This window comes from Bubalus bubalis, chromosome 18, assembly GCF_019923935.1.
Source record: "Bubalus bubalis isolate 160015118507 breed Murrah chromosome 18, NDDB_SH_1, whole genome shotgun sequence".
NCBI lineage: Eukaryota > Metazoa > Chordata > Mammalia > Artiodactyla > Bovidae > Bubalus > Bubalus bubalis.
In genome coordinates this window covers 34,310,535-34,330,030 of record NC_059174.1, presented here as the reverse complement: position 1 = coordinate 34,330,030, position 19,496 = coordinate 34,310,535, and the positions used below count along the sequence as shown (strand labels likewise).

Genomic DNA, 19,496 nt, shown 5'->3' with positions numbered 1-19,496 from the left:
GATTTCTTCAAAAACTAGGAATAAAACTACCATATGACCCAGCAATCCCACTACTGGGCATATACCCTGATAAAACCACAATTCTAGAAAACACATGTACCACAATGTTCACTGCAGCACTATTTTACAATAGCCAGGACATGGAAGCAACCTAGATGTTCATCAACAGATGAATGTATAAAGAAGCTGTGGTACATATATACAGTGGAATATTCAGTTCAGTCACTCAGTCGTATCCGACTCTTTGCAACCCCATGAATCGCAGCACGCCAGGCCTCCCTGTCCATCACCAACTCTCGGAGTTCACCCAAACTCATGTCTATCAAGTCGGTGATGCCATCCAGCCATCTCATCCTCTGTCATCCCCTTCTCCTCCTACCCCCAATCCCTCCCAGCATCAGGGTCTTTGCCAATGAGTCCACTCTTTGCATGACGTGGCCAAAGTACTGGAGTTTCCGCTTTAGCATCAGTCCTTCCAATGAACACCCAGGACTGATCTCCTTTAGAATGGACTGGTTGGATCTCCCTGCAGTCCAAGGGACTCTCAAGAGTCTTCTCCAACACCACAGTTCAAAAGCATCAATTCTTTGGCACTCAGCTTTCTTCATAGTCCAACTCTCACATCCATACATGACCACTGGAAAAACCATAGCATTGACTAGACAGACCTTTGTAGGCAAAGTAATGTCTCTGCTTTTGAATATGCTATCTAGATTGGTCATAACCTTCCTTCCAAGGAGTAAGCATCTTTTAGTTTCATGGCTGCAATGACCATCTGCAGTGATTTTGGAGCCCAAAAAAATGAAGTATGACACTGTTTCCACTGTTTGCCCATCTACTTCCCATGAAGTGATGGGACCAGATGCCATGATCTTAGTTTTCTGAATGTTGAGCTTTAAGCCAACTTTTCACTCTCCTCTTTCACTTTCATATTTCAGTGGAATATTACTCAGCCATAAAAAGGAATGAACTTGAGTCAGTTCAAGTGAGGTGGATGAACCTAGAGCCTGTTACACAGACTGCAGTATGTCAGGAAAAGAAAAATGTCATATATTAATGCATATACATGGAATCTAGAAAAATCGTATTGATGAACCTATTTGTATGGCAGCAAAAGAGCTGCAGAAATAGAGAACAGACTTGTAGACACAGTGGGGGGAAAGAGAGGGTGGGCCTGACTGAGAGAGTAGCACTGAAATATATACATTACCACATGTAAAACAGATAGCCAGTGGGAATTTGCTGCATGACGCAGGGATCTCAATCTAGTGCTCTGTGACAACCTAGAGGGGTGGGATGGGGAGAGAAGTGGAAGGGAAGTTAAAGAGGGAGGGGACATATGTATATCTATGGCTGATTCATGTTGATGCATGGCAGAAACCAACAAAATATTGTAAAGCAATTACCTTCCAATTAAAAATAAATAAAAATCAAAGAGGGAGGTGAAGAAACTAGCTTCCAATTTTAAGTTCCATTTTAAGTGTCAGATACTGAGTTAGGCAGTATCCTGGGAGGTACGGTGTTAGCTCCATTTCACAGATGAGGGTCAAGAATTTAAGCAACTTTCCCCAGTGTCACATAGCAACAAGTAGTAGAGCTAGGATTCAAAACTAGGGCAGTCTATTAGAAGCCTCATCCTCATCTACTACCTGAAAGGTTCTCAAGTTATATTGTGCCAGTTACTGGATTCCCTGAAAACATCCCAGGCACTGCAGAGGGAGACCAGAATACTCCCTCCCCCTGCTTCATCCAGAGCAGTGCCCCCTTTAGCTGTTTTATGCATTAAAGTTCTATGTAAAATTTCAAATGAAGGTAGAAGTTCACATTAAAAAAAAAAGTTTGAGATTCTTCTGTTTTCATCATTCTGTGTTAACACAACCAACATTCTCTTAACAGGTAATAGATGATACAAAATTCAAAAAGTATAAAAATGTAATCACTCCAGGAGTTTTAGAACTGGTTTCAGGTTAAAAGATACTGGGGAAAACCAAAACCACTTGGAGTTCTGCTTCCTTCTGTCAGTAACCTTAACCAGCTACACATACTAAATGCTCATGAGCCCCCACTGTTACAGGTTTAGCAAGCCAGGGCTAGAGGCCTCAGAGGTTGTCCAAACAGGGGCAGGACATCCCCAAGCCTCTGTGCTGCCAGGATCTTACACCTCCAAGGCCCACTCACTGGGTTACTGCCACCCACGAGTTTTCCACTGCTCCTTGGCCCTTGTCTCCAGTCAGGAGTCAGGACCACCCACTAGAACCATTATTATTCTTTTCTTCCTCAGTTTTTTCTTTTCCAGGCAAAACGGTTTCTGACCTCTTCTGGGAGATTTTATTTTTCAACTTAATCATCTTTGTGGGTGATGTGGAAATTCATTTCCCAGTGCTAGGCTGTACTGGTGGAAAACTGCTTAGGAAACTGGTTTAAGTCTTCACGCTTCCCTTCATTAACCAACTACTTGAAAGACACAAAGTCAATTTTTCTCAGTCTCAGTTTCTTGAAATGGAAATAATAACTTTACCCAGGTGAATGTAAAAAACCCATTTTCATAAAATTGTTACTTTTTAAAAAACAAAATTAAAAACAAAAAGAACATTTGATTATATTGTTTAAGATCCTCTTACAGATATCTGAATTACAGGGCGGGCGGGGAAACCACAGTATTTTCTCCAATGTTCTCCCTTCAGGAAAAAGGAGCTGAACTACAACAAATAAGCTGACTTCAGGAATCTGTTAGGAATTTTTTTTTTTTTTTCAAAGGGAAGAAAAATACACATTCACAAAGTGCCAAAAGACATGCATACCCAAAACTCCCCTAAGAGACTGCCAGTGCGAGCTCTGGAGTCTCCAGCCCAATTTTCTAGATGACAGTTCTCTACAAGAACTGACTTCTTAAATTATTGCCATAAGGGACTACAGGATCTTAAATCATTGATGGAAACCAAGCCATTTTCTCTACGCTCCAGGTCATAATGCAGGGAAAGTGCCCCAATACACTTTATAGAGAACGAAAAGGATGTTCTTGTTAGCCAGATAACTCAATTAACTGGAACCAGCACTGTGGTAGAGCTTTTAGTGCCAAGAAGTACTTTAGAGCTATTATTTACTGAGAGCACACACACACACCAAGTGCCTTATAAGCATTTTCCCATTTAATTCTCACAACAATTTCTCTGACAAAACAGACCTGAGAGAGGTTGGCAACTGATGAACCAGGAATCTTACCTAGCCCTGACTACAAAGCCCATGTGCTCTATCACTGACATAAAACTCACTGGAAACTATCTATCTGAGGAAAAAATTATTTGACATCTTTAGCAACAAAAATATCACTATATTTTTGTTCATATACAAACACACACACATAAATTCTCACACCAACATGTTTTTCAAGAAACATTATTTATAAGAATAGTCAAACTAACATTTTAGAGAAGATAATTCTTAGCCTCAGTTAATCTAAAATTTTATGTAAAGCAAATCACATACAAAAAAAATTCTAATTAACTGTTCCAACAGCTGTCAAGTCGTTACTCTTCAAATATAATATAGCTGGGCAGCACTTTTTAAAAAATGATTCTGATGTTCCTTTAAAGCTATGTTAGTTTGTTCCAGAAAAACTGACCCATTCTTTGACATGCTAAGATCTCGTAGTCCTTCACTCCTTTGTACATTGCTCCATCTCTCCAGAATGCTTTCCCCAGCTTGTCCTGCTGGCAAGTTCACATTCCTCCTTCAAAACCCTGCAAGTGAGCCCCCAGGCAGAGGCAGATGTGAGCGCCCTTCCTCTGTACTGCCATGGCTCAAAACGTCAGGGACCCCATTTCACTGGGGATCATACTACAGTGGAGGACAGACAAGTTTTTAATTGTTCTAACATACTGTTCAATAAGAACAGTAATAGAAAGAAGAAGAGCTCTGGAAACTACAAAGTAGAAGGGCTAATTATGATTAAGAAGATCAGAGAAGGGATTGACAGGTAACACTTAAGCTGGACCTTGAATACGCAGAAGAGTAAATTCTCAGTCAAGGAACAAACAGCATGAGCAAAAAAGGTTTAGATAACAAATGCATATTATACATTGAAAATTTCTTACTATTACAGAATGAGTACTCTCGAAGAAAATGCCACAGAAAGTTTGATTACAAGAATTGCAAAAGCTTCAAAGAAAAAAATGTACTACATTACATCCCTCCTGTCTTTTCCCCTGGCTAGAAAGTATTTTTGAGGTCATCATCAGTCACTATCAGCCAATTACATCAATTTACTCACTGACAAAAGGAAATATCAACCATTAAACGATAATTCTGTTTCATACACTAAGCACTAAGTAGACTTGATTTTTTAATTTGTTATATATATATGGCCATGCCACATGGCTTGCGAGATCTTAATTCCCCAACCAGGGATTGAACCTGGGCCCTTGGCAGTGAAAGCATGGAGTCCTAACAAATGGACCACCAGCAAATTCCCTTAGAAAATATTTTAACAAACATATATATGAAGTAATACCAATAATGTCAGCTGACACCTCGTCAGTGCCACATTCTGTAAAGGTGCTTTCACATGTATTAATATTTACTCATTTAATCTTTATGATGAACGTATGAGATAGGCACAATTATAGATGAGAAAACTCAGTCACAGAAAGATGAAACATGTTATCAGAGGTGACAAAGTGGCAGTCAGATTCAGAGCTTGCTATCTGGCTCCAGGGTCTGGGATCTTAACCACTGTCTTTGTGTGTACACACACACACACACTTTTAAGCTAATTTAAATAGTGTATATATAATTTTGTGCATGGAAAAACAACAAATTTTCTCTGTGATATAATATTGACTTAAAAAATGTTTTTAACATGGAAAAATATATATAAATAACATAAAAATTACACCTTAACCATATTTAAGTACACAGTTCAGTAGTATTAAGTAAACACATTCACACTTTTGTGCAACCAGTTTTCAGAACACTTTTAATGCCTGGAAATTATTCTCTTTAGCTGATAGTCATATCGAATTTAAGTCCTGAACAAGACTAAATATGAGTGTTTAGGACTGAAGCAGACATCGGTAATAAAACCGTAAAAAGACACAAGGAAGTTATTACTACAAATACTGAGGCAATAATTACTTTTGAGCAGAAAGATACGGTCATAACTAAATGCACACATGGAGGTCGGAATACCTGGGTAAATGTCACATAAAAAAAAAACCTCAATGATTATAAGAGTGTTCGCCTTCCAATAATTAAGCTACATATTTTTTTGGTGTCAATTTGGTGTCTATTTCACTTTATCACAAAAAGATTTAAATAAAAATAGTCTAAGTTAATTCCATTCTTTGTAGTAGTTTGAAAGTATTCAATTTCCTCTAGTAAAGAGACTACACAGAGGACTGAAAATTAAATGTTACAATATCAAGCCAAAATATTTACAGAAAAGTGGAAAATGATGTTTTTCCCAAACATTTTAATAATGTTCTAAAAATACATATTCTGATAACATAAGATAGTTTTTACACAAAAATCTAAAAGATATTTAAGACAAAAGAAGATATTTGGATCAATGAATAGAAAATATATGTTCCAGTGAATGATTTTTAGGAAGACCAATAAATGAGGAATTCATGTACAACCTTAAAATTAAGACTAAAGTTTCTTTTTAGCAATTACATTTAATAAACATGGAAGTCACAGAGCACCACCTTTTAAAAATGAAAGACGTTAAACTACTTAAAAACATTATGCACAAACATCACAAATAGAGCCTGAGAGTTTGGGGGAAAGTACTAACCAGTTACTGCCAGCAGCTGTGAAACTCTCACCTCCATTTCCTCCCGATGAGACCTGTCTCGGTCTTCAAATTCACGTGTCCTTCTGCGGGCCTCTTCAAAGGCCTGTTGTGCTAAGGCATCCTCCTGCTGTCATAAGAAGACATGAAATGGGTATTTTAATTTTGACTTATAATCAAAACATTAAAATTTGGGGGGGGGTGTTTTATTCTTTCAAAGAAAGGAACAACAGAGGAATTCTCAAAACATCAAAGCCATAAAAAAACATTAGAGCAACTTCTCCAAGAAAACCTCATTATTTTCGTGTGCTAGTATAACATCCTGGAAATCGTAGTCACGTTCAATCACATTCTAACAAATGAAAATGCTCTTCCCTTTTCTGTCCTTACCTCATCCTATTCACCAAAATAAAGTCCTAATCAAGTCAATATTTAAGACATGGAAGTATAAGGAAAAAGAAATTAATACTTCTACAGTGTGGGGATAAGACAGGCTGGATGCTCTAATTATAACACTGAAGCCAGAAATATAAAGAGTGTATTAACAGAATTGATTGTTCAAATGTTAGAAACTTCTAGGCACCAAAAAGAAAATTCCAAGGGATATTATCAAGGAAAATTATTTGTAATATGTAACAAATCTACCTGAATTCTTTCCCAATGGATCAATAAAGATCTGTACATGAAGGAAACCCAGATACCTCCAACTTCTTATGTCTAAAAGGCAACCAATTTAAACTCACCCTCTCTAATTTAGTCTGGATGGTAGCACCACTCACTCATTTCAGCTGGGAACCTGAACTGCCTTTGACACTTTCCTCTTATCTTCACAGACCCAATCAACCACCAAATCCTATCCACGTGACCTATTTTTTGAATCACTGTAGTCTCTTCATTCCTTCAAACATTTTGCTAGTTCAGACTCCTAAGAACTCTCACTGAATTACTGCAATTACTTACTGCTTCCATTCTATCATCCCCCAAGCCATAATACAGCCATCAAAGCATGCCTTCTAAAGCACAACCTGACCATAATAACCCCCAACTTAAAGCTCCCTCACTGTCTACAGCACATTATGCTCAATGTTTGCAGCCACATACGTCTCAACACTAGAACTTTCAATGCACAGTTGATGAAATTAAAATATCAAAAACAAAACCAAAAAAGTCAATATTCAACCGCCTCAGTTTCATTGCAGGAATGGGTGGCCAGGTAACAATGCTCTAGCCAATGATACAGAAGTGTAAGTCACCTGATAGGGCTTCTAAGAGTCATTTAAGAGACATGTCACCTTTCCTTCTCCCTGGGAACTGATGCAATGACCAGAGATACAGCATCCATCTTGCACGCATAATACTAAGCCATACACACTGAGCACAGTGCAGCAGGAAAAATGAAAGGACCCACAGCCCCCAGTAATATGTGCTATACCAGGCCTGAACTGCATACCGCCGGTTTCTTATTCTGCGTGCTAAATCCTTTATTTGGCTGTTAGTAGGGTTGTTCAATACTTGTCATTTTCACTGACTAAACAAAACGGATAAGTGTGAGCAAGTTTCCACTCTTATGATGCATTTACTAGCTTTGTGACCCAGGAGTATTTCATTTTCTAAGCCTCAGTAAACTCTCACGAAGAATGCACATAGCCCTAATACTTCATGAGATTAAATAACATTAAAAAAAATGTAAGTGCACTATCTGACAACATTCAATAAATCCTATTCTTTTATAAGCATTTGTGGACAGATAAAATTTATACATGTGACTACACATTACTATATATACACCAACTGTATTCTCAGAATGTAATGTATAAGCCAGAGACACCCACAAAAGAACACTATTCCCAACTCCTCAGGGTTTTCTCTTAGGTATCAACTAGGACATGTCTGCTGATAACAGGATATCCCTTCTGTTCTGTGCATTCATTCACTTAATTTCATTTATTCCACAAATGTCTGTGAGTCTTTATGATGCCCAAGTCACTGTGCTGGGTGCCACGTATACAATGAGTGGAAACAATCAATGCTTTTCCTCACAGTTTCTGGTCTAGTAGGGCAGGTGGACAATGAACAAATAATTACAAAAATCGATAAATAATTACCAGTTGTGACAGACTACTTGAAAGATAAAATGAGAGCATGTGAGATGTAATCTAACTCTAACAAAGTTATTAGTCACTAATGTGTATTTTAGCAAGGATCACAGGTTTTTACCTTATTAAAATAAAAAGAAATTATTACCATTATTTATAGTAAAAAAAAGCCAAGAGAGATTTGGTAGCTCTCTACCTACAATTCCAGCTTCGTCTTTTCTAGTAAGATGTGAAATGTATGTGCAATGAACAGTGTCTTACACTTTAATAATGGTTAAACTGAAAGACAATCAGCAACCCAATGTTATTTTGATCATCTCCTGGTGGGAACTTAAATAACACCTCCCTTTCAAGGATAGTATAAAGAGTACTTGCTGAGAGAACTACACACTCACCCATCAAGTATGCTAAAACAGTAGGGCCAACTAACACCAGCCAAACTCAGGCAGTCGTGCGAGAGGCTTTCAGCACTTCAGTGCCCCCAGCTACCTGCTACACTAATCTGTTACTCCATAGTCTATACCACAGTCTGCACTAAGCAGTCAGGTGGGGTCATCATAAAGAGTGGTTGGGTGTTTGTGAAACCCACATGGGAAAATAGTCTAGCAGTGCTCTCACAGAGCATACAAATAGACTATTCTTAACCATTCTTGCTATGTTGATTTTGTCTTTATTGTATAGCTAAATCTACAACTATATTTATTTTACAGTTTGGTAATACTCACCTTCCTGTGCAATGAATTTAAAAAATAGATGTATGTATTAAATGAAAAATTAAGAATCAAATTCGTATCCAAGAAAGCTGATGATGAACGCATAATCTGTACAAAATAATAGCATTTCCTATTCTCTGTGGGGACCACGATGATTATCACTGATCACATGAAAACCAAAAGAAATAAATCTGCTGAAGAAGCATCAACATATACTTCAAAGGCGACAATTTAGCATGTGCAGCTGCAAACGGTACATTTAACACCACTCTGTAGAACATAACTTTATTTAAATCAAACGACTCTTCTAAATTTTCACTCACATTCTTGTGCACATACAAAAAGCAAAGCTGTTTGCATGTTGGCTTTGCTGGAAGAAAAACTCTGCAAAAAGCTTTAGGATACCAGTTTTACATCAGTGTCATCAGGTACTTTAAAGAGAAAAATCTATTCATCCCAATAATGGCTAAATTTTTCTAACCTTATTATAGAATCAAAATAGAACTTTTGGAAAGTCATTATATTGAAGGTGAAACATTTTTGTGACTGCTAAATTAATTTAAAAAGTACAACGACGAAGATAAAGCTGTTAGTTCTTAAACTGATAATACAAATACAAACAGTGCAACAAACATTTAAACACTGTATAAAGAATAATATTCTTGGTGAATTTTTAAAACGATGAAATAGAAATTTACTAGGAATTAGTTGTGGTACACAAGTAATTCATAATTGTTACCAGAACAATTCTTTATCAAAGTAGTGAGGAATTCTACCAATCAACTGGACATCAGAGTTGCATAAATTACAAATATATCCATGTATTCACAGTTAAAGTGGCTGAACTATAAAATCTGTGACAAAGCTGATGCTGAACACAAAAAAAATTCACATGACATTACACAAGCACTTTGGATTTTAAAAATTTGAGCCTTTGAAGAACTTCTCTGAAATCAACCTAGTTCCTAAAATGGCATTGAGTTTTTTTGTTTGTTTCCTGTGAATGAGTCCTTTTAGCTATATTTTGTTCAAAATTAGCTGGAAATCTCTGATCAAAGTACTCAATGGTGAAGTGCCAAATTTTTCAGTTTTTCCAGCTTTCAAAGAATTGCAATTATTGAAAATCAAACATAGGAAAACACTGAAATTTACCCCTTACACATTACAGAAAATGAAGTGAAAATACAATCAGCAAACATGATTCAATTGTGAGTTTATACAACTGTACTCAGAAATATCTTCATTGTGGGAAACTTTCAAAACACTGTATTGAAGTGTATTACAAACACAAAAGAGTACATATCTTAAGGCTGTGTTGTCCAGTAGCACAGCCTCTAGCCATGTGAGTATTGCATACCTGAAATGTTGCTAATTTGAGTAAGTGGAAAACACACTGGGTTTCAAATAGTTACTTCCGAAAAAAGGTAAAATGTCTCAATAGATGTTTATATCCACTTTATGTTCAAATGATAATATTTTGGATATATTGGGATAAATAAAATGCAAAAGTTACTAATTTAAAAAAGCTTTTTAAAATGTGACTTTTAGAAAAATTTAAATTACATAATGTGGCTCACATTTGAATTCTACTGGACAGCACTGTCCTAAAAGATAGCTTGATGAATTTTCAGAAACTGAACCTGCTCTGTAACTAAAACCCACATGAAGAAACAGAGCATTACCAGCATCTTGGAAGTCTTCTCCTCCATTCCAGGAACTAGCCTCCTCACCAAAGGATAAATCACTACTGTTCTTTTTAACACCATGTAGTATTAGTTTTACCTATTTTTGTACTTTGATATATAAACGTATTCATATAGCATGTGGTTTTTTTTTAATACCCTTAATATATTTGTGAAAGTCACTCATTGGTGGGCTAATTGTAGTTTTTCATTTTCATTGTATTTCTCTGTGTGAACATGCAATTTACCGATTTGACTGTTTAGTGGGCATTTGGGCAGTTTATATAGTTCCTGGCTATTAACCAATAATGCTGTTACAAATGTCCTAGTATGTATATCTTGATGAATACACACACACACACACACACACACACACACACATTCATTTCTACTGCATACCAAGCCTCAGAAAAGAATTACTGGATCACACATACACATATGTGCATTTTAGTATTTATTGCCAGTTTTCCAAATGTTTTGTCAACTTTATGTAATCAAACAACACACCAACTGTTTTTTCATATCCTTGCCAATGTTTGTCAAAGATACTATGAACAAAGGCAAAAAGACAATCAATACCTGTGAAAATATTTCAGCGGAAACACTTACACAATTTAATTTTTTAAAATGCAGTTGTGACTATCCTCTGTTTATCTCTTAGCTTACCAGGTACCTCAGCAACTGTTAGAGAATTTTGTTCTCACATGGCAGAGAGAATAAGCAAGCTAGCTCTCTTCTGTGTTTCTTATCAGGACACTAATCCTATCATATCAGGACTCCACTCATTGGACCTCATTTAACCTTAATCAACCCCATAAGGAGGCTTCACTGGTGGCTCAGTGGTAATAGAATCCATCTGCCAATACATGAGATGCAGGTTTGATCCCGGGGTCAGGAAAATATCCTTAAGAGGGAAATGGCAACCCACTCTATTCTTGGCTGGAAAATCCCACAGAGGAGCCTGGACGGCTACAATCCATAGGGTTGCAAAAGAGTCAGATACAATCTAGTGACTAAACAACAAGAACATACTCCATAAAGGCCCTATTTCCAAATACAGTCATATTGGAAGCTGAGGCTTCAAAGTACTAACTTAGGGGTAACACAAACATGTTCTTCACAACAGCTGGTAAGTGGTAGGGCCAGGAATCACAATTCTATGACCATGAAGCTCCTACTCTTAACTTCTGTACTATATTGCCTTTTTACTTTTATTATCTTCCAGAAGATTTGGGATGGTGAAAGCTCCAGAGAAGTGCTGATGGTTGGCATCCCCTGCTTTAAAATTTTTATATTATGAAAGACCTATTATTAGTTTTCTATCGCAGTAGATGACACTTTATAGCAATAAAACCCAATCTGTGGACCAGGGCAACAAAACCTGGGAAATTCTAAGTATGGAAAATACTATGGGTTAAACTTAAAAATTTTTACCTATCATTTTATATTTCAGTTTTAGACATCAACTTAATTTCCCCTTATATAAATTCACTCTGCTCTTAATCACTTTTTACAAAAACAGCCTTCTAAATTGCCATTTACTACTTTCCTGAAAGAATTAAGTATTCCTTATCCCTGTGGAAATCAAAGTAGCAGAGATTCTTTCCTAAGAATTTTAACTCTGAATCTGAGTTTTTTTACTAGGAAGGTTTAATTTTTTTGATCTCTTAAGGAGACAATTCCTACATTTCTTTATATGGACAACAACATGGAAAGAGATAACAGAACTAACAAAAAGAGAGCTCCTTTTATTTATGCCATCATTTTAACTTCATTAAGTGGATTAATATTAAACAACTGAAAAATTAACACCATCTAATAATCATATACTCTGACATGTTCTGGCCCCCATAATTACAAAAGTCAGCCGTTAATCTTACTGCGACTCACTTGCATGTAATGAGGCTTCCCTTTTGCAGGTTTGGCTATGATGTATCTAGGTGTGGATTTCTTTCTGCTTATCCTTCTTAAAGTTCATTAAACTTCTTGGACATGGAGATGAATATTTTTAATCAAATTTATAAATTTTCAGCTATTTCTTAAAACACATTTTCTGCTCCTTTCTTTCTCTCCTCTCCATCTGGGATTTTCATAACATGTATGCTGTTCTGTGGGCTGGTGTCCTACCGTCTCTGATACTGATTGTTTTTTTCTTTCTGCTTTCTGTTCTTGAGACTGGATAACCTCTGTTAACCTGTGTTCAAGTTCACTAATTCTTTTGCCAGCTCAAATCCTGAGTCTGTGAATTTTTCATTTCAGTCATTGTACTTTTCAAATTCTAGAATTTCTATTTGATTCCTTTTACAAATTTAGATCTCTTTATTCCTTAAAAAAAAAAAATCTCTTTTGGCTGCACTGCACAGCACGTGGGATCTAAGTTTCCCAACCAGGGATCGAACCCACACCCCCTGCATTGGCAACAGAGAGTCTTAACCACTGGACTAGGGAAGTCCCAAATGTCTTTATTAATACTCTTTGAAGAGTCACTGGCAAAAGGAAGAATTTTTCCTTTAGTTCTTTGAATACACTGAAAAAGAAACTGCTTTTTTTGTTACTAGGAACCATCATTTGCCACCGAGCTCCCTCCAAGTTTCTATTGCTTGCTTTTCCCCTGAATAACAGTCACACTTTTGTGCTTATTTTTGTGTCTTATAATTTCCTGTTAAAAACTGGGTGTTACCTGTGGCGGATTCATTTTGATATTTGGCAAAACTAATACAATTATGTAAAGTTTAAAAATAAAATAAAATAAAAAAAAAATTTATTAGAAAAAAAAACAAAACAAACCTGGGTGTTTTAGATTAAATACTCTAAATTAGTAGCAAACAGAAATTCTGACCCTGCCTACAGCTTCATGTTGCCTGTTTTCTGTTTGTCCAGTTAGTGACTTGCCTAATTTTCTGGAATCTGTTTCCCCATCAGTGTCCAAACTCTGATGTCACTGCTTTTTTTCCCCCCTTCTTTTTAAGCCTTGCTTTCTAGGGGGCTGTCCCAGGTCAGCATAACTTAGTGGTCAGCCAATGACTGGTCAGAGGTTTTGCTTCAACACCTTGAACCAGAAGGCTTTCAAATCCTTTGCCATGGGGTCTGTGTGTGGCTTGGAGGGATACTTTCAAAGTATAGGGAGTTTATCAGTCTACCCTGCATTCAGTCAGGGGCCACTAGCTTTCAAGGGTTCTCTGTCCTCTCCTGAATAGGTGCAGCCTTGTACAGGTACACAGCCTTTTGGACCCTAAGAGCTAAGTGTAATATGAACAGTAGGGCTCACTTTAGCTATCTCTTTCCCTAGATTTCCCTGATAAATTTCTGGCCAGTCTGCCATTTTCTTGTTCCCTGCAACATTAGCTTTCCAAGACTGTCTGCCACAAAGACTGCTATTGTTTTCAGTAACAGCCCTGGGCTTGTGTTTTTCCAAGTGCTGCTCTAAATAAAGTCAGCTCCCTCTGACAGGACAACAGAGCTGCCAGTCCTCATGGCATGCCCAGAGTAGAACTTGAGGAACCAGAACTGAGGGAGGAGATGGGAGCATCTCCTAACATGCTAGACCATCATCACTGTTTATACTGAAATTCACTAGCTTTGTTCAAATAAATGCCTCTCAATATATGTCCTTTGGTTAACTTCCAGAGACCTTAAATGGGTTTTTGCTTGTTTGTTTACAATTTTGTTAAGTTTAATAACTGCTTTTTTGGAAGGAGAACTTGCCAAGCTCCTCATTCAGCTGTTTCAAAACTGCTGCTCTTACATTTTATTTTAAACTGGGTTCCCTCCCCCCAAAATGTGCCAAAGATCCAGAGCAAATATTAAACAGAACCATCTATTACACTTTGAAGTGCCCCACTAAGCACACAGTGGCAATCCGATGCAATTTAAAACCACTGAAGGAAAACTTTCCCCAAACCGGGACCAAATTCTGGGTCTCAGTCTCTTCAGAATTCCTCAATATTATGAGAACACAAGACTTTCTATACTTTAAAAAAAAAAAACTTCCAAATTTACTTGATAATAACAAACCGTATATACAAAGAGACAAGGCAGGCAGGAAGGCCCTGGATCTCCTGTTCTCTGCTTTCCCAGGCTCTCCCCACCCCTAGGCCCCAGGAGGGACCACTCCCTTCCCATCCTGTGGTGGAAGTGGGGATTGGAAGGTATGGAGATGATGTGTGTGTGTATGAATGTGCATGTGTGTGTGTGTCTAGGGGTATGGGGGGCAGTGTGAAGAATGGAGAAGGATCAAAAATTAGAGAGAAGGCTTTCCCTCATCCCCACCACCGAGGAGGGTTCTTAAGGGAGCCGCCTCAGATGTGTCTCAGCCTATGAGACAGTAGAAGATCCAGCATCCAAAAGTAACCCAGTGACTGGCCCAGCTTAGCTCTGACCATTTGTGGACGGTGTATGCCATGCCGTAGCCCTGCTCCTCTGTGGTGTCGTCCACATCAACATCAAACAGGGAACCCAGGTAGGCCAGGTGGAAGATGGCCAGGGCCCCAAAGAGCAGATTTAAGGCTCGCACCCCCAAGCCCAAACGATACTGGTGTGAACAGTCTGGTGGACACCTTCTCGACAAGATGCAGGCACTGAGGATCCGAGCCAGGCGCTTTCGGAGGATGTGCTCCACGTAAGTGATAAACGCCAGGGACAGCAGCACTGCAGCCAGATGGAAGCTAAAGCCGTGCAGGAGGGCGCTGGCTGTATAGGTGACCAGCACGGCTGAGAAGGTCCCCAAGTGGAGAGCATTCTTGAAAACATAGTTATTTAGCCAGCAAGACATGGGCAGGTTCCAGCTTGTGACAACTTCCACCATGGACCGGGGCAGCTCCACGTTCAGTGGCTTAGAGACCATCAGGTCCCATTCCAGGTGATCCTTCTCCTTGGTGAAGCCGGTCCCTGCCAACGTGGCTGTGGCCTCAGATAGAAAGCCCACAAAATAGTTGCTGAAGCGGAAGGAGACAGCACTCTCATAGGCTCGCAGACACTTGCGAAGGAGGTGGTCACCATCGAGGGGGATGAAGTAGGGGAAGAGATAGGGGCCCACACAGGTGGACAGCACCAGGCACAGAAGGGCCAGCAACAGGCTCTGGGCCACCTTCTGCAGCCACCGGCAGCTCAGTGGGCGGCCTTGGACGGCCTCTAAGTACCTCTGGAAGGATATCCAGGGCCCAAAGATGACAGTGCCCACAAAGCAGAGGTAGCCCATGAACTCCATGGGTGAGGGCACCATGCTCACCTCACCCCGATCCAAGTCAAAGCCCAGAGACACTGCCTTCATGGCCACAATCATCTGGGCCCCTCGCATCCTGTGCCATGCCACAGTGTCCACCATGTACATCTCACCCATGAGCAGGTAGGTGAGGATGGTGACGGAGACGAAGATGCCGCGATGGGAGGAACGTCGGCAGAGGAACAGCACAAGGTAGCACAGAAGGCTGAGCAGCATGACCCAGACCATGTGCAACTCGAAGAAGTTGTAGAGGCTGAAGAACCCACCCGCCACAGTACTTGCGTGCTTCAGGTAGGATGGCAATCCAAGCCTCCAGAGGAGGCGGCAGGCGAGACAGATGGCAAGGAGCAGCCAGATCTGGTCAAGGCCCTGCTGGGCAGTAGGCAGGAGACAGTCCTGCAGGAGCTGCTGGAAAAATTCCTGGCGGCTGAAAGTGGCCATTGTGGACTGCCACGGATGGATGAACAGATAACTTGGCAGTAAAGAAGCTGCAGTCCAGAGGGCCAGGGACACACCACTGCCACCACTGGGACACCTTCCCCACCAGCTGCAAGGCTGCGACCACTGACGCTCCCAGGGCAGCACTGTATACTTACTCTTAAGGACTGGGTAACATAGATCTCCAGACAAAGGCAAGATTAGGGATAAATAAAGGGACCACAGTCAGTAAAGCCTGAAGTCACCCTACCTGGGCTCGCTCCTCATCAAACTCCAGGCAGCCCATACCATCCAGTCTCTGGAGATCAATCCAGCCTTTCCAGATAACACAGACTCCATTGAGAATCATGGGAGCCTTCAAATATACCTAAGACACAGAAAAGAAGAATGAAAATCCATGCTGAGCCATCAGACACATAAGAAACAAAGGATAAACTTACTTATGAAAACTGGTTTTCTTTGGGGGGGGGCGGAAATTAAATACAATGATAAAATTAAGAATTGCAGGAACGTATACAAAGCACAGCCTCTATGTTCTATACATTAAGTTAATCTGGCTTACCAGGAGTTTATTTCTAGTCACAATTTTTCTAGATTATTTTTAAAAGGAAGTTTCACAGATTTTGTAAAAACTGTTTGTAGTAAGATGATGCTTGAAGTAGATATCATTTCTCTTGCAGCTGAAACTGGGACATTCAGGTATTTTGCCTTAATTTTTGAATCTTGACTAGAAAGACATGTAGATGTACAACAACTGGAATTCACTAACTCCTGAAGAGAATGCACTGTTTCTATCTGGATACCTGAAGCCACCCAGGGACAGGCTCTTCTCCTTTCCTTTCCATCTTATGACCTACCTCATAGACTTCTGTTAAGTAATGCTGCTTCTTTTTCCTTCTTTTTTTTAAACTTAAGTTAGCCAGAGTTGATTTCTGTTGCTTTTAGCCAAAGAACCTTAACTGGCACAACACTTACTTTTGCATATAACACATAATATGTTTCAAGTAAATAACCCTTGAGCAAAAGTCACTTTAGGCATGATTTCCAAATTTGTCACTTTCATTTTGGATCACCAAATCAATTTTCATATTGCCTGGAAATATAATTGTTCTCAAGCAATTAAGGATCCACCAACAAAGGATGGATCGTTTTGATGAAAGATGGATGATGCTATTATCTTGAGGTGAGTATTTTACTGTGATACAGTAAGAAAAAATAAAGGAGGAAAAAGCTGAAAACACCTTTTTCTTTAATCAATTCAGCAGTTTCTTCAACAAAAAAATCTTGAGGCACTTTTGTTTTTAGAGAGGTTTAGTAGGACTGTCAGTACCTATAAATATGCAAGAAAAATGACTACTGAAGCACCTGTTAAATAAAACCCAGAGGACTTATGCCTTCTTAGTACATATTTATGTCATTTCCCTCCACTACTAAACACAACTATTTTTCCTGTTAAGGGCCCCCATAAGCCATGCTGAGTCAATTTCTACTGATATTGGAAAAAAAGTACAAAACATTAGGTTCCATTTCTCCTCCCATGTGGACCAAGGGAAACAGTCTACAGTTATAGCTGAAACCGTTTAACCACACATTTCCTTCTGTTCTGATAAGTGCACATTGTGAATTCCCTTCCACATTGTGAATTTAAAACTCCAGTGGTGTGCACCTAATTGAACAAGTGACTGTGACAACCTCATGCGTGATACCTCACTAAATCTGCACTAACTCTCTGAATTGCCTGTCAGTATAACTCGACTTACCACATTTACTAATCGAGATTCCCCTCACTCTTTCCAACAGAGAAGAGGGTGCTACACAGCACTGCATTTCAACTGTCAATCTACCTCCTTATTTTAAATTCTCACACTAAACATAAAGATGATTCCCATTTAACAGGAGAGAAAGGTCAATTTTATGATCAGATTATATATTCTTTATCAATGACTTACATCTTTTAAATTCAAAGATTCCATAACCTAACTTATTTAAATTAACTTCCATCATCAATAAATATTTTCCTTATGAAATGACCAAATTTTTTTAAAAAGCGGATTTATTACTCTTTTATAAAAGTTCTCTCATGACTAAGAAAACCACTGATCTGCCTTGGAAGATTCCTAAATGAGTTCAGAAAATGGCTACAGTTCATAATCAAGGCTAGTGCCTGGAATTGTAATTTAAAATAATATTTAGATGATCCTGTGATTTATTTAGATGTTCACATTTAAATACAGTTTTATGTGTAGACCTTCAAAGTAAATGTTTGGCACTTCATACATTCATGAATAACAAACCTCAAAGTACGAAGAAAATAAAACTGTCAACAGTTTGGCATCTTGTAATGTAATTTAATAATGTCATTTAAACATTCAGACATTTTTTTACTGAAAGTAATGATGGTTCACTTCAAACTGTGAAAAGAAAATGTATTAGAATATGACCTTGGGTTTAAACCACTGTCCTAGAATAATTGAATGTTTTATATAAAATGGATTCTGTAAAGCCTTTAAAACGGGTAAATATTCAGCTAATCACACACAAAAATAACAATAGCTTGCTTATCTTTCCAAAAGTAAAATATCAGGAGGATATGCTTAAGACTTCACAGAAAGTTAAAAGTGACCGCAGCCTCACGCTTTGCATTCTTTTGGAAATAAGGTAAAAGTATTACAATTATAGGAAATGGCAACCCACTCCACTACTCTTGCCTGGAAAATTCCACGGACAGAGGGTGCTTGGGGGCTACAGTTGGTGTCACAGAGTCAGACAGGACCGAGCATGAGCACACAAGTATTGGACATTTTAAAAAATCAGCTTAAGTTCTAAGTACCAGTATTTGTAATGCTATTTCAATTCAAATTACACATGGTATCACTTAATTTTCACATTCTATAGCTTTAAATTCCACATCACTGTAGCAGTAAAGCTTCAACAAAAATATGCACGAACCAACCATGGCATTATCCATTAACAGAATACCACTCAGCCGTTAAAAAGGAATAAAGTAGTGATACATGCTACAACATGGATGAACCTTGAAAATACTATGCTAAGTGAAAGAAACCAGAAAAAGGCCACAAACTACATGATTCCATTTACATGAAATATCCAGAGTATGCAAATACAGAGACAGGAAAGATATCAGTGGTTCCCAGGGGCAGGGGGGGCGGTGGAAATGAGGAGTGACCGTTAATAAGTACATGATTTCTTTTTAGGGTGATGAAGATGTTTTGGAATGAGAGTGGTGATAGATGCACAGTTCTGTGAATATGCTAAAAATCCCTGAATTTTTCTTTAATTTAGTGAAAGGTAAATTTTATGCCCTATGAATTATATCTCAATAGAGTAACATAGTCATGGTTAAGTTTTATTATCTGCTACATAGGCGACATCTAAGATATGTGAACAGTGATTTCTGGGCAGGCAGTTGCATGTGGGATTTTGGCACTCTGGGAAGAGATACCGGTTGAAGATACAAATCTGGCAGCTATCAACAGGGCTTCCCTAGTGGCTCAGATGGTAAAGAATCCACCTGCAATGCAGGAGACCCAGGTT

The 19,496-nt window shown here is 38.6% G+C and overlaps 2 protein-coding genes across 7 annotated transcripts in view; both read right to left on the bottom strand.

Annotated features, from left to right (window-relative positions):
- Positions 1 to 19,496, bottom strand: part of CBFB (core-binding factor subunit beta) — a 49,088-nt gene that overhangs the window by 8,341 nt on the left and 21,251 nt on the right. For 3 of the 6 annotated variants that reach the window (XM_044932029.2, XM_044932032.2, XM_006072075.4), the window contains 2 exons: positions 16,192 to 16,308; positions 5,826 to 5,921 (listed from right to left, as the gene is read on the bottom strand). In XM_044932029.2, the coding sequence (XP_044787964.1) occupies positions 5,826 to 5,921; positions 16,192 to 16,308 (213 nt within the window). Of the gene's footprint in view, positions 1 to 1,222; positions 1,284 to 5,794; positions 5,922 to 16,191; positions 16,309 to 19,496 lie in introns of those variants that run through there. The other 3 variants (XM_044932030.2, XM_006072076.4, XM_044932031.2) reach the window with 2 other exon arrangements.
- On the bottom strand, positions 11,506 to 16,185 carry LOC102389940 (protein-serine O-palmitoleoyltransferase porcupine). Its single transcript, XM_044932028.2, has one exon. The coding sequence runs from the start codon at positions 15,942 to 15,944 to the stop codon at positions 14,592 to 14,594; it is 1,353 nt and encodes a 450-aa protein (XP_044787963.2). The 5' UTR covers positions 15,945 to 16,185; the 3' UTR covers positions 11,506 to 14,591.

Bases quoted from the DNA above. Each gene is read 5' to 3' on its own strand.
- LOC102389940 (XM_044932028.2), bottom strand. From the start codon at position 15,944: ATGGCCACTTTCAGCCGCCAGGAATTTTTCCAGCAGCTCCTGCAGGAC.